Here is a 17,410-nt window from a genome sequence, read left to right on the forward strand (position 1 = left end):
ACTTCTAGAATGTGTTCCAATGTGATTTTGGAAAATTTACACCATTTTATGTTTGCTCATATTGAGATATATATGAAGTTTCTAACTTTACATACCTACCAACACTTATCTGACTTTTTGGTTATTGCTTACCTAGTAGGTATGAAGTAGTATCTCATTGTGGTTTTGATTTATATTTCTCTCATGATTAATGTTGTAAAGCATTGTTTCATGAGCTTATTGGCAATTTGTATATATTTATATGTATATGTATGTATACATATGTATACGTATATTGTTTCAAATATTTATGTGTAGTATATTATATATAAATTTTTTTCAATACTGGGGATCAAACTCAGGACCTTGTGCTTGTGAGGCAGCTGTGGCACCACTGAGATAAATTGCTGGCCCTGGCAATTGGTATGTTTTCTTTGGGAGAAATATCTATTTAGATTATTTAACTTTTTTTTTTTTGGTACCGAGGATCAAACTCAGGGCCTTGTGCTTGCGAGGCAAGCAGCAGAACCACTGAGCTAAATCCCCGGCCCCACTTATTTTAAAGTGAATTGTCTGTCTCTATTATTGAGTTGTAAGAAAGAGTTATGTATTCTGAATACAAGTCCCTTTTTAGAAATATGGATAGCCAATATTTTCTCCCCTTCATTGCTTGTCTTTTCACTTTCTTAATGATGTCCTTTAGAAGCAAGAAATTGTTAGTTTTGAAGTCTAATTCTTTTCTTTTCTCCTTTCCTCTCTTCCTTCCTTCCTTTTGAAATCACATCTAAGAGTCCTTTACCAAATTCACTGTGAAAATTTTTCCTATGTTTTCTCCTACAAGTTTTATAGAATTTGATGTTACATTAAGGTCTGATCCATTTAGTATGTGGTGGGAGGTAAGCATCCAATTTCATTTTTTGCTTATAATCCTCAATTGTTCCAACAGAGTTTATTGAATGAACTTTATTTCCCCATTTAATAATATGGCATCTTTGATGAAAATCAGTTGGCCATAGACATGAATTTATTTCTATACTATTAATTCTGTCTGATCTATATGTTTACCTTTGCACCAGTAATGCACTTGTCTTAATTACTGTTACATAGTGGTGTGGGGTTTTTTTTGGTTTGGGGGGTTTTTTTGGTACCAGGATCCAACTCAGGACCTGGGGCTTGTGAGCCAGACGTGGCACCACTGAGCTAAATCCCTGGTCCACATAGTGTTAATTTTTAAAATTGAGAGATGTGAGTTTTCCTATTTGAACCTTCTATTTCAGGATTGCTTTAGCTATTTGTTTGTTTGTTTGTTTAAGAAAGAGTCTTGCTTTGTAATTCAGGGTGGCCTTGAACTCACTATGTACCCCAGGGTGGCCTCAAACTCAAAACACAGAATAGAACAAAACTTTCTAAATCTGATAAAGGATGTCTATGAAAAATCCACAGCTAACATCATACTTAACTGTGAAAGCCTTCATGCTTTGCCCCTAAAAATGGGCAGAAGACAAGTATTGGTCTGCTTTATCTATGACATCTTTGGTGTTGCATCAGGGTAGTACTACTAGCCTTGGGAAAGATTTGGTAAGTTTTCCTCCTCCTATATTTTTTGGAAGATTTTGTGAAACTTGGTGTTAATTCATTGTTGACCTTTTGGTAAGACTCAGCAAAGACTTCTGTGGGTAGCATTTTAGTGATGGAATCATTTTTATAAGTCTGTTTATATTGTCTATTTCTTCTTAGATCAGTTTGTATTGTTTGTGTCTTTCTAGGAATTCAATAATTTCATGTAAGTTACCTAAGTTTTTGACAAAAGTATTTGAATAAGCTCATTTTTCAGCTGTTATAACAAAACACGCAGTACTAGGTTCTTGATGCAGAAAAGAGGTTTATTTAACTCATAGTTTTGGAGACTGAAAGTCTAACATCAAACAGCCTTATTGTTTCAGTTTCTGGTGAGGGTCCCCTTGGCTGCATCACAACATGGCTGATGGCATCATAATGGGGGCATGTATCAAAGGAGATATTGCATGGCAAGACAGAATACCAGAGACATTCAGGGGCCAGCCTTGCTCTTTTATGACAGTGCACTCCCATGGAATTAAAAGGGATCTTGCAAGAACTATATTAATTCTCTGGGGGACCATAACCTCAATGACCTAATTATCTTCCATTAGGTCCCACCTTTTAATGGTTCTAATAGTTCTTAATATCACCAAATTGTAGATCAAACTTCCAATGCATTAACCTTTTGGAGACACACTCAAACCTTATCGAAGCCATAACAGTATTCCCTTATGATCCTTTTTCTTCCTGGAAGATGCTAGTGTTCTCTCTTTGATTTCTGAATCTAGGAATTTGACCCTTATCTCTATTTTTCATAGTCAGTCTAGCTAAATGTTTGCTAATCTTTTCAAAGAACCATCTTTTGATTTTCTGTAGTATTATTTATTTTCTTTCATATTTTTCTAGTCGCTATGATACTACTTTCCACTGTAGTCGTAATTTCTTTCCTTTTGCTTTCTTTATATTTATTTTACTAAATCTTTTCTGTACCTGTTAGGTTGTAGATCTTTCTTCTCCTCTTCCACTTTCTCCTTCTCTCCCTCCTCCTTTTCTTTCTCATCTTCCTCCTCCTTCTCCTCCTCTTATTCCTTCTTTCTCCCCTTCTTCTTTCTCCTCTTCGTTCTTTTTCTTCTCTTCCTCCTCCTCTTCTTCCTTTTCCTCTTTCTCCTCACTTTTCTCCTCCTTTTGGTTTTTGAGACAGGATCTTGCTATATAGTCCAGGCTGCTCTTGAAATTGGTATGTAGCCCAGACTGGTTTTGCTCTTGCTATCCTCCTTCTTTGGCCTCCAGACTGTGGAGATTACAGGTATGCACCACCATGACTGGCTTTCTTCTTTCTTAAAATAGGCATATATAACTATTAATATCTCTCTAAGGACTACTTTAGTAGTATTCTACATATTTTGGTATACTGTATCATTTTTACTTATCTCAAAATGTTTTGTGATTTCACTTGTGATATAGACATCATTGACCCACTTATTTCACTGCTTAATTTCATTGCTTAATTTTCACATATTTATGAGTTTTCCAATTTTTTCCAGTTACTGATTTGTAATTTAATTCCACTGTGGTATGGGTATATATTTTGTATTATTTTGGCCTTTAAATTAATTGAGATTTGTTTTATGCCCTAGCATCTTTATCCTGGAAATATCTACCATTTTACTCTTATGTATTTGAGGATATCTTTGTATTTATCCTACGTGCTTGGAGATTGCTAAGATTTCTGAAGTGTTAATTATTGTTTTAAATTATATTTGGGATTTTTTCATCATTTCTTTGAATCATCATTTCTTTGAATGTTTTTTCTGTCTTTTTTCTTTCTAATCCTTTTCAGAGGCTTTAAATCGTTTATTTTAAAAAATATTTTTACTAGTTTCACTGAGGAGTGAGCCAGCCTTGTTCCTCACACACTGTAAGACAATTTTAAAATTCATTCTCATTATATGAGAAGACCTTACTGGCCTGTGAATGGATATAAGGTGTGTACATTTTTACAGTAGAAGGATAATATTAAGAGTAAGATTTACATTGTCTAAAGTGTGTCATGCCAGTTGCTATCTACCTGGGGATTAGGAACACTGTGTTCATGACTAAGTCATCATACCAGATAGTTCAAGACTTTAATTCAGCTTTTCCCAAAGTCTCAAACAATTGTGAATACCTTACATTTACTGTGCCCAAATAAAACTGTTTCCCTTAGCTGATAGTTACTTGTATATTCTAAATTCCTTATCTTTATTTGGCCTGATTTTTCCTTCGGGGTACTCCAAGGACATATATTTAACATGATTCAACAATGGCTTTTGAACATAGGCAATGAAATTAACAACAGTCACACTGAACTTCAACAGTATGTATGTACTTTCAAGGCTTTGTGAGGTTATATTTTTGCTTTAGTTGGTGGTTTTCAAGGGAAAACCAGGCCCTAAGTGTACAATTGAAGCAGGAGGTTGTGAGAGAAAAATAGAAACTTATATAATTATTCAGTGATTTTTCTCTGCATTTTAAAATGCAGACTGTTGTTGCCTCTGATTTATCTTTATCCTTTACTAAATATACTGAATATTTTTTCTCAATTACATTAATCTAGAATGTGATCATTTTAAGTATTTATGTGGAATTATATTTCTGCTTATCTTTTAGCCCCTGACTGAACATGTTACTAGGATGAAAGAGATGCCACAGTACTTATTCTGTAATTACTAGAACAAATAGAATTATTCAACACTAATGGAGAGCTGAACCTGTGAACTTCTTAAACAGCACATGAAATAATAATTTCCAAAGGATGTCTTCATTTACTACATTTACCTCCTTTTCCTAATATTATTTAGAATCTAAATTTACACAGGAATCTTTTACCATAGTGCAAATATTTTATTTTACTAAATTCATAAAATGATTTTAATTCATTTTAATGTTGCTTAAATTGGGAATTTGAAAGGCAGAAATGCTTTATGGGAATATTACTGGTAAAACATTGTTACTACTGTTCTATTTGCATATGATAAAAATGCAAGGGGCCGGGGATTTAGCTCAGTGGTTCCACCGCCTGCCTCACAAGCTAAGGACCCAAGTTCGATCCCGGTACCAAAAACAAAAACAAAAACAAAAACAAAAAAACTATGAGCATATGATAAAAATGCAGATATCAAGAATTGAGCAAATATGTTAAATCTGAAACTATAGCTCTAATGGATTTTCAGGCTTGGGAGAAATTCCTAAGACTTGGGAGATAACCAAAATGAAAAATCAAAAGGGCATTAGAATGCCTGTCACATATTAGGACTCAATAAATATTGGTTGAGTGAAGTTAGGAAGATATTCTAACACTGTGTGTACGTTATGGTGCTGCTATATTAAACTCTTTTTTTGGCAAAATAGTTTACCTTTAGGGATTAATCTCCAAGGACCCATATATTTATATTTTTTATATTTAGAGCTTAATTTTTATAATACAGCATACTTAGAAGTAACTTAAATACCTTTCACATACTTCTATTTTAACAGTACATTATTGTAACATAATTAGTGTGTGTAGGAAATTTGAAAGATTGTGAACTCCTTGAGTTATATGCATCCATATTATCTGGTACAGGTATTTAGAGATGAAAATGTTTGCCTTTTTTTTAAACCAGCCATTTTCTTTTCCAATCCATTTTTCTTTTTTCTTTTTTTTTTCCTTTTTTGGTACCAGGGAATTGAACTTTGGTCCCTGCGCTTGCGCAGCAGGCGACAAAACCACTGAGCTAAATCCCCGGCCCTTACAATCCATTTTTCTACTGTGTTGTTTTTCCCTTGCCACCTTACTGCATTTAATCTATGCTGCCTGTTTATCTTAAATGGTGATCTCTAAACCTTTTTAAAAAATCAGATATAATGTATATGCACATTTACATTTATATCTATATATGTGGATATAGATACATTGAGATATACATAGATATAGATATAGGTACAGTTAGTGCTTGTTTGTTTTGTCCTGGATACTGAGCCCAAGGACCTTGTATATGCTAAGGAAGTTTTCTACCTCTAGTCTCTAATCCCACTCTTCATGTATATTTTGAAGGGAAAAATTAAGTGTGCTTTTTAAAAACAGCAGGTAAGAAGTGGCTAAATATTGAAGTCACTTGTCATCCCTGAAATAATTAGTAAAATTGGAATGAACTTTTCATAAAAGAAAAACACTTAATTTATTTTAAATATCATTTTAAGAATTTTATATCAGAATTACAAGCCTGTTTTATATTAAATGATCATATTCACTTCTATCTCATTAAAAAGAATGATTCTATATTTTTTAAAGTAAAGGATATTATTGTTTAATTTGATTTTAATTTAAAATTCATCTATGTTTTCTTCTGTGACCTTGATTCCACCATTTAATTACTGTAGTAATATAACTTTGAATAAAGTTAAAAACATCTATTTATATTTATTTTATAGGCAGACCTGAGGATGCATTAATATGTTATGCAAGCAAAACTGAGTTATTTCAGTGACAGTATAGTCTAGGGCATTCAAATATGAATGAATGGTTAGGAATTCATTGACTAACTGAAAAGCAATAAGAAGTGTGTGGGGGAAGTGTCTTGGACTTATAAAAGAGGGTCAGAGCCTTTATAACTCCCAAGAAGAATTGCCCTTTTTCTGATGCATTAATTCAGGTATAAAATATACATTAAATAACATTTGTTTAGGGCATTAACATCCTTTTTCTTCTGAGTAAAGAGTCAGGAAGGTGAATAGAATATCAAGTTTTTTTTATTCATTCAAAATTATTTATCAAATACATGCTCTCTCCTAAGTATTGTGTGTAGTATTGAAGGATAAAATGGTAGCTCAAGTCTTAAAGAGACACACATGAGTTGAGGTTATAGATGTGTAGATGAGTGTATATAGATGTTCACAGTACTATAGAAACATGGGGAGCCGCGGCAGACAGGCAGGTCTCCACACGCCCTACTGAGGTCGCGAGTCACGTGGAACATGCCAAATCAGCCTGCGCCCTGGCAACAATCCACTGGACCCCCCCCCCCCCCCCGCTCCTCTGTACAGCCATCTGGTTCCACATTACAAAGATGCAGAGAACACGGGACCACCAGACCACAATACTGAGTCCCACTGCTAGCAGCCCAGAAGGCAGAGAAGCTCAGCTGATCCCAGAACCCAGAAGGAAGGTCCCCACCTCCATCCCAGGCTCCTAGGGCAGAGAAGCTCAGCCAGTCCCAGCACCCGGAAGGAAGCTCCCCCGCTGCCATCCCAGGCTCCTAGGGCAGAGAAGGTGAGCTGCTCCCAGCACCCAGAAGGAAGCTCCCCACCTCCATCCCAGGCTCCTAGGTCAGAGAAGGTGAGCTGGTCCCAGCACCCGGAAGGAAGCTCCCTGCCTCCATCCCAGGCTCCTAGGGCAGAGAAGCAGGGCCTGTCTCAGCACCTGGAAGGAAGCTCCCTAGGGAAGGTGAGCTGTGTGGGTGCCAGAAGCACATCCCCCCCCCCCGTGGAAATGAGAAAACACATAAGCAAGCCTCAAAAACAGACTTCCAGGTCACCTATGGCAACCCCAAAGGGAAACGAGATGGAACACTCTGATAACCACCTGGACTCTCTGAACTGGCAACAAAAGAGGATCTGGGAAAAATGAAATCAGAAATAATTACTCAGATAACAGCAAAGATTTTGCTCATGGTGCAAAACATGATTAATAAATCTAGAGAGGATACAGATAAAAAAATAGAGGATCTGAGGAACATGATGGAATCCCAACATAGGAAACAAATGGAATCCATAAAACAGATACAAACAGATTTCCAAGAGATTAAAAAATTCCATCGAAAGTCTGCTCAGCAGAATGAACCAATGTGAGGATAGAATTTCACATACAGAAGATAAGATTGCAGTTAGTGACCAGGAAAAGAAAAATTGCTTTAAAATTGTAAGGGAACATGAGAAATCAATCCAGCAGCTGCTAGACGATGCAAAGAAGAATAACATAAGACTGATTGGAGTCAATGAAGAAAGAGGAGAGAGTACAGATGACATAAAAAATCTGTTCACAGAAGTGATGGCAGAAAACTCCCCAAGGAGGGGAAAACAACTTGACATACAGATAAGTGAGGCATACAGGACTCCAGCTAGCCTTAATCAAAAAAAATCTACACATAGGCATATAATAGTTAGGATTCCAGAAATCCAACAGAAGAACAAAATTCTACAAGCAGTGAGAGAAAAGAAACAAATCACATACAAAGGAAAGCCCATCAGAATCACAGCAGACTTCTCAATGCAAACCCTCAAGGCAAGAAGAGCTTGGAGTGATGTATTTCAAGCCCTAAAGGAAAACAGCCTCCAACCCAGATTGATGTACCCTGCAAATCTATCTTTCAAAATTGATGGAGAAATAAGATACTTTGATGATAAAGAGCACCTCAGGAACTTCATGAATACCAAACCAGCACTCCAAAAAATTTTAGACAATACCCTAGGAAATGATAATGAGGACCACAACCCCAGGAAACCCAACAGAATGAATCCATTGGGCATGACAAATTAAATGCAAAGGGGGAGAATCCAACAAAAGGAAGTCATGACAAGGCTTTTAAAACTTTTAACTTCATCTCCCTAATGAGTGTATAATTCAATCTTATTATTGTACTGATTAGTATTTTTCTGATTCTAGAGTTGCACACCATTTCTTGTGCTATACTGGCTATTTATCATCTTCTTATTGTCTACATTTTAATTGGGTTGTCTATTAATGAGCTCTAAGAATTCTTTATATATTCTGGTCATAGTTTATTTGCATTGTAAATATGGTCTGTTTAAGGACTACTTTTCATTTTAATGATGTCATTTAAAGTTCTAAATTTTGATGGAATCCCATTTATCAATTTTTTTCTTTTATACATCATGTTTTTTGTATCCTAGGTAGTTCTTGCCTACCCTGAATTCATAAATATTTTCCCTTATAATTTCTTCTTAAAGTTTTATACTTTTAGGCTTTCTTATTTAGGTTCATAGATCCCTTCAAGTTATTTTCATGTATGGAAAAAAAGGGTTGAGGTTAATTTTTTATATACAGATACCAGGTGTTCTAGTGCCATTTGCTGCAAACTCTATCTCTTCCTCGGCTCTTGAATTGAGTTTATATTCTATAAAATGTTAATGTTAAATAATCTTTCAAAACTCAGTGGACCCTATATGTGTGGTTCTATTTCTAGATTCTCTGTTTTATTCAAATGATCTATATGTCTTTCCTTACAGTAACACTGCCTTGATTACTGTAGCTTTAGAAGAAGTCTTAGAATTAGGTACTAAACATCTTCTAACACTTTTTTTTTAACTTTTCTAGGTCCTTTGTACTCCTACATAACTTTTAAATTTCAATATCCAGTTCTTCATTTATAGCAAGTATACACAGACCTGAATTTTTATATATACCTTGTGTTTTCTAATCCTGCTAAATTCAAGTACAAGTTCTAGGGGCTCCTAGAGATTTCTTAGTATTTTCTCTGTAGATGATCATTTCATCTACATATTAAGATTTTGCACCTTGCCAATCTTATCCTAATTGTGTCATTTTATTGCCAGACTATTTTGGTTTGGGCCTAGGTTTCAAAGTTTAATGGACAGATAAAGAGTAAGCATATCTGCCCTTGTTCCCCACCTTAAGGAGAAAGCATTGTATCTTCTCCATTCATACAAGGCATTCTCGTTGGAAGTATGGAGTACATGTCTTTGATCTGTTGAGAAGCTTCTGTTCTACTTCTAGTCTCCTGATAGCTTTTACCATGAACAGCTGTAGAATTTAGTCCAATACTTTTTCTCCAACTAGGGACAGGATCATATGGCTTTTTCCTTTCCTCTGTTAAAATGATGACTTTTGGGGGTGGATCTTCCAATGCTGAACCAACACTGCCATCCCTATAACAAAACCACTTTCCACATACTGCCAGATCTGACTTGTAATAGTTTGTTTTGTTAAACAAATTTCTATCTTTGTTCATACTTTTTTCTTCTATTATCTTTATCCAGTTTTAGGATTAGCACAATGTTGAGTTCCTAAAATGAGGGGAGAAGTGTTCCTTCTTTTTTCTGCTTTAATTGTTTGATATAATTTATCAGTTAAAATGTTTTTGAGCCTGCTGTTTTCATATAGGTAAGTTTTCAAGCTAGGAATATACTTTCTTTAATAGGTGCTATTCAATTTTTATATTTCCTCCAGAGTTAGTTTCATTAGTTTGTCTTCCAAGGTCCTTCTTAGAAGTTGTCGAATTTATTTCAAAAAAGATTTTTGAAATATGCTTTCTATATCCTTTTAAATTCTGTAAAATCTGTGGTAATGTCTCGTAGATCTTGAGATTGTAATTTAAAAAATGTATAACTGATATTGTGTAACAGGAAGAAAAGGTGTAAAGGAGCAGGGGAATTGGGAGGGGTAGGGGAAGGGAAAAAAAGAAAAAAAATATGAGAAGTGGAAAAAAATGGAAACAAAGTCTTTGCAAATAGGGAAGGGGGGGGTGAAGGGAGGCCAAGGGAAGGGGGAAAAAATAAGAACCAAGATACTCATGTAATGGTACAAGATCCCAATGATGAATTTAACTGTATTGTATACCTAAAATGTACCAATAAACTTAATGGGGGTGGGGGGGAACATGGGGAAAAGGAACAAATTAAAGCCAGAGGAAATTAAAGTCTTCTCGGAACAAATGATGTTTAAACCCCAGAGGAATACTTAGAAATTCACCAAATAGAGAAAGAATATGTTGCATTAATTTTTGCATTTTATAGTTTTCTACATTGTATTTCTGGACCCTAGCCTCAGCAAACACTGGAATACAGAGGCTCTCAAACTGTTCACTCTACCTGTTGGCTTTCAGTATTTTCATACTCCCAAGCCAAAAGAAATATGTCACAGTTAAGTTCATTAAGTAGGTAGGTTCAAAAACCTTACTAAATACTTAATATCCTAACAAGTAATCAGAATACTTATGGAATGCAAATGCTTGTTGGGCACTATATAACTTCTCTAACCTTGGAATCCGATTAGACATTGCTATCTTTCCTGTTGCACATAGATTTTCACATAGTATTTGTTTTTATCCCACCAACCAAACAAGCTTCAAAAAGATACCATGGCATCAAAAGTGACACTGTGCATCTGGTGTTGAAACTATGTCAGGTTCATACTGTGTCCAGCAGATGCCACATCTCACTATTTTTCTCATTTTAAAATACCATGGGATTCTCATGAGTTCTTTTCAGAGTGCTAGGATGTTTCGGTACACAATTTGGGAACTGCAGCTTTGATGAGTTAATACGCTTCGCCAAGCTAAAGAAGAAAGTAGCTTAATGTAGGACTGTAAGCAAAAGAAAATATGGTTGTAAACATAAGCAGTGATTATTTGATTTCTTTAAGAATTATAGGGTAGGGCTGGGAATTTAGCTCGGTGGTTTCACTGCCTACTGCCCAAGCACAAGGACCCGAGTTCAATCCCCGGTACCAAAAAAAAAAAAAAGAATTATAGGGTTGTTGAAAGTTTGTTATAGGTATGATTGTTTCTACTTTTAAATTTGGTATTATCTTACTATTGTATTTTAAATGAGTTGTTTGTATTATATTCATTTTTTTTAACAGATGGATGAGTTGCATACATCTATGACCCAGTGGATGGCAAATTTGCTGATTATAATGATTCCTGACTTTACTGACCATTACACTCTCCCAAAGTTGGAAGAGGAAAGTGCTGACAACCATGATATGGGAATTGCACAGTTTGAACTAGATGCAGTTGTACTGGCGAAAAAGTTCATCCAAGATACCACCTATTTGAGCAGGTGAATCTATCTGGTTATTTTGCTGGATGTTTGAAGATTAAATGTGACATAAGGCAAAGAGTAAGACAGTGAAGTAGCAGCAATGAAGGGGTTATTTTAAAACCTTGAAAGAAATAGTAGTTCAGTTTTTCAGCTAGCTTCAACATTATGGTCAGTGGGAAAATGAAATTTTAGTGTTGTCCCAATAGCTTTAGAATTCTTTTGGAAACTGTAGCGTAGGCAGGATGGGAAATTTGTGTATGTGAGAAAACAATTAGTTTTTTTTTAAAAACCAACTTATGAAGATAAGATACGTCTTGCACCTTTGCACCTACTTGGAGGTATTTAAGAAACTTGTAATTTCCTGTATAATTCCATGCAAAGCTGAATGTATACTTGTGTGTGCTCCACTAAACGCCAACCAAAATATATTTTTAAGAAAAAGAAAAAAAATAAAACTGAAAAGTTAGAAGATTCATACCAAATATTAATGAGGCCTGAAAAATGTTACATATTAATTAAGATACAAATTATCACTATAGTTACTTTAAATTTGGGCAGTAGCTTTTTACAATCTAGCAAAATTTTTCTTTCATTTGTTTAAAATTCAATTTTACCAATGATTACAGGTAAGAGGAATGGAAGAGAAAGGAGATACAAAAAGCTGAGACCAGGTGGAGCCTTCCTCCTGATGGGAAAAAAGTCTGCCTGGGAACTGCAGCACGCTTATTATAGTGGTAGACTATTTAAGGGAAGTGCAGAGTGGAGGGTGCGTAAAGGGGGCTGGTCTGTAACTGGAACCGGAAGAGTAGCTAAAGTCTGCAGAACTTCGTGCTTTGATGGTTTTATGGGGAATGGATGGGGAGGAAGGCACGTCTACAGTATGGTGCGCCCAGCAATTCCCCATTTTGTTTTGTGGCTGCAGCTTGTGATGATGTTGTTTTAAGGCAAGTTTGGTGAGTTGTTCTAGGAAGACTCTGGAGAGGACTAGTAAACAAATCAGTAGTAGCAATAGGAAAATCAGAATTCCCAGGATCATAGCAACACTGTTTGGCCAGGTTGAAAGGACTGAATCCATTTAACGAATCAAGAACTGATTTTGTCATGTCCTCAGGGGTGAGGAAACTAATGTGAGCATGCTGAATGGACAAGATCTGTTGATGAAGTTTTTGGAGATCTAAGCTGAGATTGCTGTGATGAAAGATACCCATTAAATGTGTGGTACCTTTTTTCCAGTCCCATTGTGACTCATTGTAAGGAAGAGCAGTGACACAAATGTGAGGGTATTCAGCATGGCACTGCAATCCTTGACAGTATTGCAGGGCTTTAACTTGATTACCAGTCTACGGCCAGGGATTTAGCTCAGTGGTTTTGCCACCTGCTGTGCAAGCGCAAGGACCCGAGTTTGATCCTCAGTACCAAGAATACAAACAAACCAATCTCTAGCACTGTAGCTTCTAAAGCATTAACCTGTATTTCCAATTTAACATCAACATCTTTCTGGGTCTCAAGCATAAGAGGTATATTTTGCTAAATGATTGACAAAATGCACATTCTGTACATTTTGTGCTAAGGCCATGGACACAACCACAGTGGTGGCAAGCAGAGTAACTGGAGACATAATTCCCAGGATAATAAATCCTACCATCCAGTGAGGGTGAATGAGCTGTCCATGTATTTCTTCTAGTAATTGCAGTCCAGGATTATGATACCAAGGGCCAGAAACATTAGTGGGTATCATGACAATGGATGGCCTATATAATATTAGCACATCTTTATCCTTATTATTAGTAAGGCAGGCAGTGAGATTACAGTTTTGGCAACTGACATTAAAAGAATCTCCTGAAGTAATATTGACCTGGCCAAGTAGGAGCACATAAGGGATTTGTACACAAGGGCGTGCCCAGATCTTGTTGACCTCTGTGTGACTCCTGTCCTTTAAGCTATGACTAGAAAGAGTGATCCCTTTTAAACTGTCAGTCAATCACCAAAGATCTCTTTGGAAGTATTTTGATGAACTATGTACTACTGATGCTGGAAGGTGGCTGGTAACATTGTACTTTGTATGAGACCAATCCTGGAAAGTTATATTTTGTATAACCGTTTCATTTACTTCATGAGTGCAACAGTTTTCCCAAGAAGCATACTTTGAGAGGCTGTCTTTTCAGTTACCCAAAGAGAGAGACAGAGGGAAGATAGGCCAAGACAGAGAAGGAGACCCACTGCTCTCCTGGTGTAATTATAGCTGGTAGATGTAGGAGAGATATGAGCATCAGAATGCCCACCCCCAAGATGTGGGACTGATTGGCAAAAATAGGTACCAAAGTAGGAGTTTCCCAAGGAAGCGGATGAGCCAAAGGCGGGTCTGACTTTGACTTCTGATGGAACATGACCATACTGTGGCCCCTATGTTATTAGTTGCACTGATCCATTTTATCTTTTAGTTAGGGCATCCTTTGACAACATTTGTGTCTAGGGCATGTCTGTAGATTTATCTTAGTATCAGTGGAGTTTTGATGAAGGATATTTACTTTTCATAAGTGGATTTAAAATTTTTTTAAATAAAGGCAACAAAAGAAGGTGACAAAATCCAATTGAGCTTGTAGAGGTAGTGTATTTTCCCCTTTCTTGTTTATGTAAGTGTGTTTTTAGGGAAAAGTGAGTACAGCCAACAATCGCTTGTCTCTATGGGTTATAAGGACCTATAATGTGTTTACCTGGCTTAGTTGTCTATAATAAGCTCTTTTTTGAGAGGGCTATCCCCAGCTGCAGTTAGGGGAGAAGGGGCGCAGGTTTCATCTAACTGCTTCAAGCTGAGAAGGGTCAATGTAGGGAAGACCGCAGTTAGGGGCTCCTTCTAGGGAGCTAATTTAACAGGTCTGAAATAAAAATCATGTGATAATTTTGTAGTTATAAACTCTCTTTATAAGGTCGATCTAGTGGATTTTGGTTAACAAAATGTCTAGCACATTTATTGTTATCTGTATGATCACTTTGAGTTGGCAACCTATAGGCAAGAATAAACAGAAAATTTAAAGAAATTAGAGCCTGTAATAGTCAAGGTATAAGCCCTAAAATAAACAGGTGGTTTTGGGAAAGAGCCATGTTTAGAAACTGTTTTTAGGGGACTAAAATAGTGAATGTAACTTATCGACCTGTAGACCCTCCACTAATGGAGATAATCTGTAAGTCTGATATTTTGTCATAATTTTAATTGCAGCTGTAAAAGGACTAAAATTTTGATAATTTCAAAAAACAATTTGAGCTAAAAAAATTTTTAAAACTTTTGTTGAGTTCATATAAATTTTACCATGGTTTTATCTAATGACCCATAACAGTGGCTAGCTACCAGTGTATCTGGAAACTGTCAGAAGGGGTCAGCAATTGGAGCCTCTTTTTAAGTCTAGCTTTATTATTATGGTCTTGAGTTTACATATCTTTATTATACTTTTCTACTGGGTGTTTAAGTCCAAGTTTCAGTGAGACCTATATTAAGTAAAATTAACCTCTTGTTATCTATCAAGGTCAATTAGGTCTCCTCAGGCAATATCTTGAAACTATGTATAGAGCCTCTCAGTTCCTGTCAGTGTTAGCCATCAAGATGTGTCATGGCCTTGCTTGACCATGTTACTTTCTGTGAAAGCATGAGAGATTTTTCCCATTGGGAATTGTAATTTTCCCATTGGTGTTTGGCACATTGCAGTTGTTGCTTTGGTGTCCAACAATCTCCCTGTTCAGGTGGTTGAGTAACTTACCAAAAATATAGGATTTTGTAGAAAAAGGCCTTTCATGTCCTGGATCTTTGTTGACCTTGGAGGGCTAGGGCCAAAATATTGGTTGTCACCTTAGTCCAGTTACCTTTCTAGTGCTGGACTTTAGTGGTTGAACACCCAGAAGAGAAGATCAATAACATTAACATTGCAATAGAAGTAATGAACTTAAGTATTATATTTCATCTGGATAGCAAACATTTTGGAATCTAAAATATACTTAGAAGACTGTTATTTTTATCAATCATGGTTGTTCTAGTAGTTGAATTCTTGTAAAATATTAACAGAAAAAAACTTTAAATCAGGAGCCACACATAATACTTTAGCATGACAAACATGACATTATCTTTGTAACACATTTATATGTGTGTCTTAGTATAAAATAGCCATTGTTAAATGCACTCATTCCCTTCCAAAAATACATAAAAAAGGAAACTCTTATTTAAGTTATTATCTTTTGATAGGATGCCATCTAAGGAAAATGTATGGGCCTATAAATGTACCTGTTATAAGTAGCTGGAGCATAAGAGAAGGGAAAATACCTGGATCAAAAGGAGGTTATTACCATAAACAATATGTTGAAAGACCTGTACAGTCAGAAGACATTTTGTATAACAAAAAAGCAGCAATAATAATTACTACAATCATATGAAACCTTATGTCCTGTAATGTAGCTTGGTACCAAAAGCATCTTATTGTTAATAGTGTGTTCTTTCCAGTGAAAATTTTATGTTTTGAAGATGACCAATATAAACATATCACAATAACATATTTAGAACTTAACCAATGCAAACATTTTATAACATATTTAAGCAATTTGGGGGGGGTGTGTCTTCCCATAAGACTATGAAAATTACTGAGGCTCCCATTAGTGAACAAAGAGCAGCATAACCTTTTTCTGGGCAGCTGCTTCTTTATTCACCAAGGAGAGCCTCATTCAGCCATCTCCCCACACCTACAAGTCTCCATTTAATTACCTTGACAATTTAAAAAAATAACCTGTAAAAAACAGATTGTAACAATTAACACATTATTAGTAACCAATAAAAAATATTTTTTATTATTGAATGTAGATGGTAATATGCATTACAATCAAAATTAATCTTTGATGTTATTTTGATCAGCTAGCAACCTAGGAGAGGGGAAGGCATTCCTTAACTTTAGTAACATTTATTTATAAGCCAATTTAAATTATAGGCAAATATCTTTTAAGAAAAAATTTTAAAGGCAAAAAAGGGAAAATTGTTGAGCTCAAACAAAATGCATATGTACAATTGGACAAACATATAAGACAATTTATAAAACTAGAATGCACTCAAATACATTTGGCCAATTTGAATTATAATATCCCTTTTATAATTTTTTGGTTTATAATTGTAACTAAGACTAGTCAAAACGTTTGTAGGTCAATTAACATAGATCTCTTGTAATTAGAAGGCATAAAAATGTCTTATACCTGTAAGTGTAATCTTTTATAACAAGCTAGTGATTGAACAATAGCATAATATCATTTTATAGTTATTTATGAGAAGTCTGTAAGCAGAAATTAGAGGGCAAGTTAATCCTATAATTACAATTTAAGAATTTGCAATGTAGAAATGTTTTAAATACACCAATTAAACATCTGAAAACCAAACACCAGTTAAACATTAAGTTGGAGATGAAAGGTACATTTGTCAAATAGCAAAATTTATAATTGATTTTTTTTTTGTTTTTTTGTTTTATAATTTTCCCCTGCCTGGCAGGACATTGCAGCTGATTTTAATATGCATACTGTAGCAGGCACTTGGCAGTAGCCTAGTATTTGGTCTTTGAGCTCCGATTGTAAGCATTACATTTTGTTTTAATTGTTTTAAACCCTTATATTTTGATTTTCAATATTTGTGTAGAAAACAATAGGGCCTGATGGAATTTCTTGTTAGTATAGCCTGCCAAACAAGTTGTTGACTTGTAAATATGCAGGGCCAGGGAGAATCTTACATTCCTTTATGGAATCTTGTTTTCCCCTCTCTTCAGGGGGAGCTGAGGCAGTAAGAGCAGGCAGAGCAGTAGGTATAGGCCCTTTAAAAGCCTCCCTGCCTGTCTGGCCCCTCACAATGCAAGTTGTAGCAGCAAGAGGGAACAGGAAGCCTTTGCAAGGAATGAGGAAGCTGCACCACATGGCATGTTGGAACTTCTTTGTTTTCTGGCAAAGCAGAACTGCAAGCCTGCAGTGCAGAACAAGTTGTGGGTTTAATTTTTGGCCACACAATGAAAGCGCTGTGATACACTCCTCAAGAGTT

General features: G+C 35.7%; 1 protein-coding gene across 1 annotated transcript in view; it reads left to right on the forward strand.

Moving 5' to 3' along the window:
* Positions 1 to 17,410, forward strand: part of Axdnd1 (axonemal dynein light chain domain containing 1) — a 136,457-nt gene that overhangs the window by 45,410 nt on the left and 73,637 nt on the right. Inside the window, exons 5-7 of the mRNA XM_087194232.1 lie at positions 2,830 to 2,845; positions 3,817 to 3,899; positions 11,180 to 11,379. Coding sequence (XP_087050358.1) covers positions 2,830 to 2,845; positions 3,817 to 3,899; positions 11,180 to 11,379 — 299 coding nt within the window. The remainder of the gene's footprint in view (positions 1 to 2,829; positions 2,846 to 3,816; positions 3,900 to 11,179; positions 11,380 to 17,410) is intronic.

This window comes from Heterocephalus glaber, unplaced genomic scaffold (genome assembly GCF_053883595.1).
Source record: "Heterocephalus glaber isolate CG9 unplaced genomic scaffold, H.glaber_assembly_v1.0 deba00001600, whole genome shotgun sequence".
In the NCBI taxonomy this organism is placed as follows: domain Eukaryota; kingdom Metazoa; phylum Chordata; class Mammalia; order Rodentia; family Bathyergidae; genus Heterocephalus; species Heterocephalus glaber.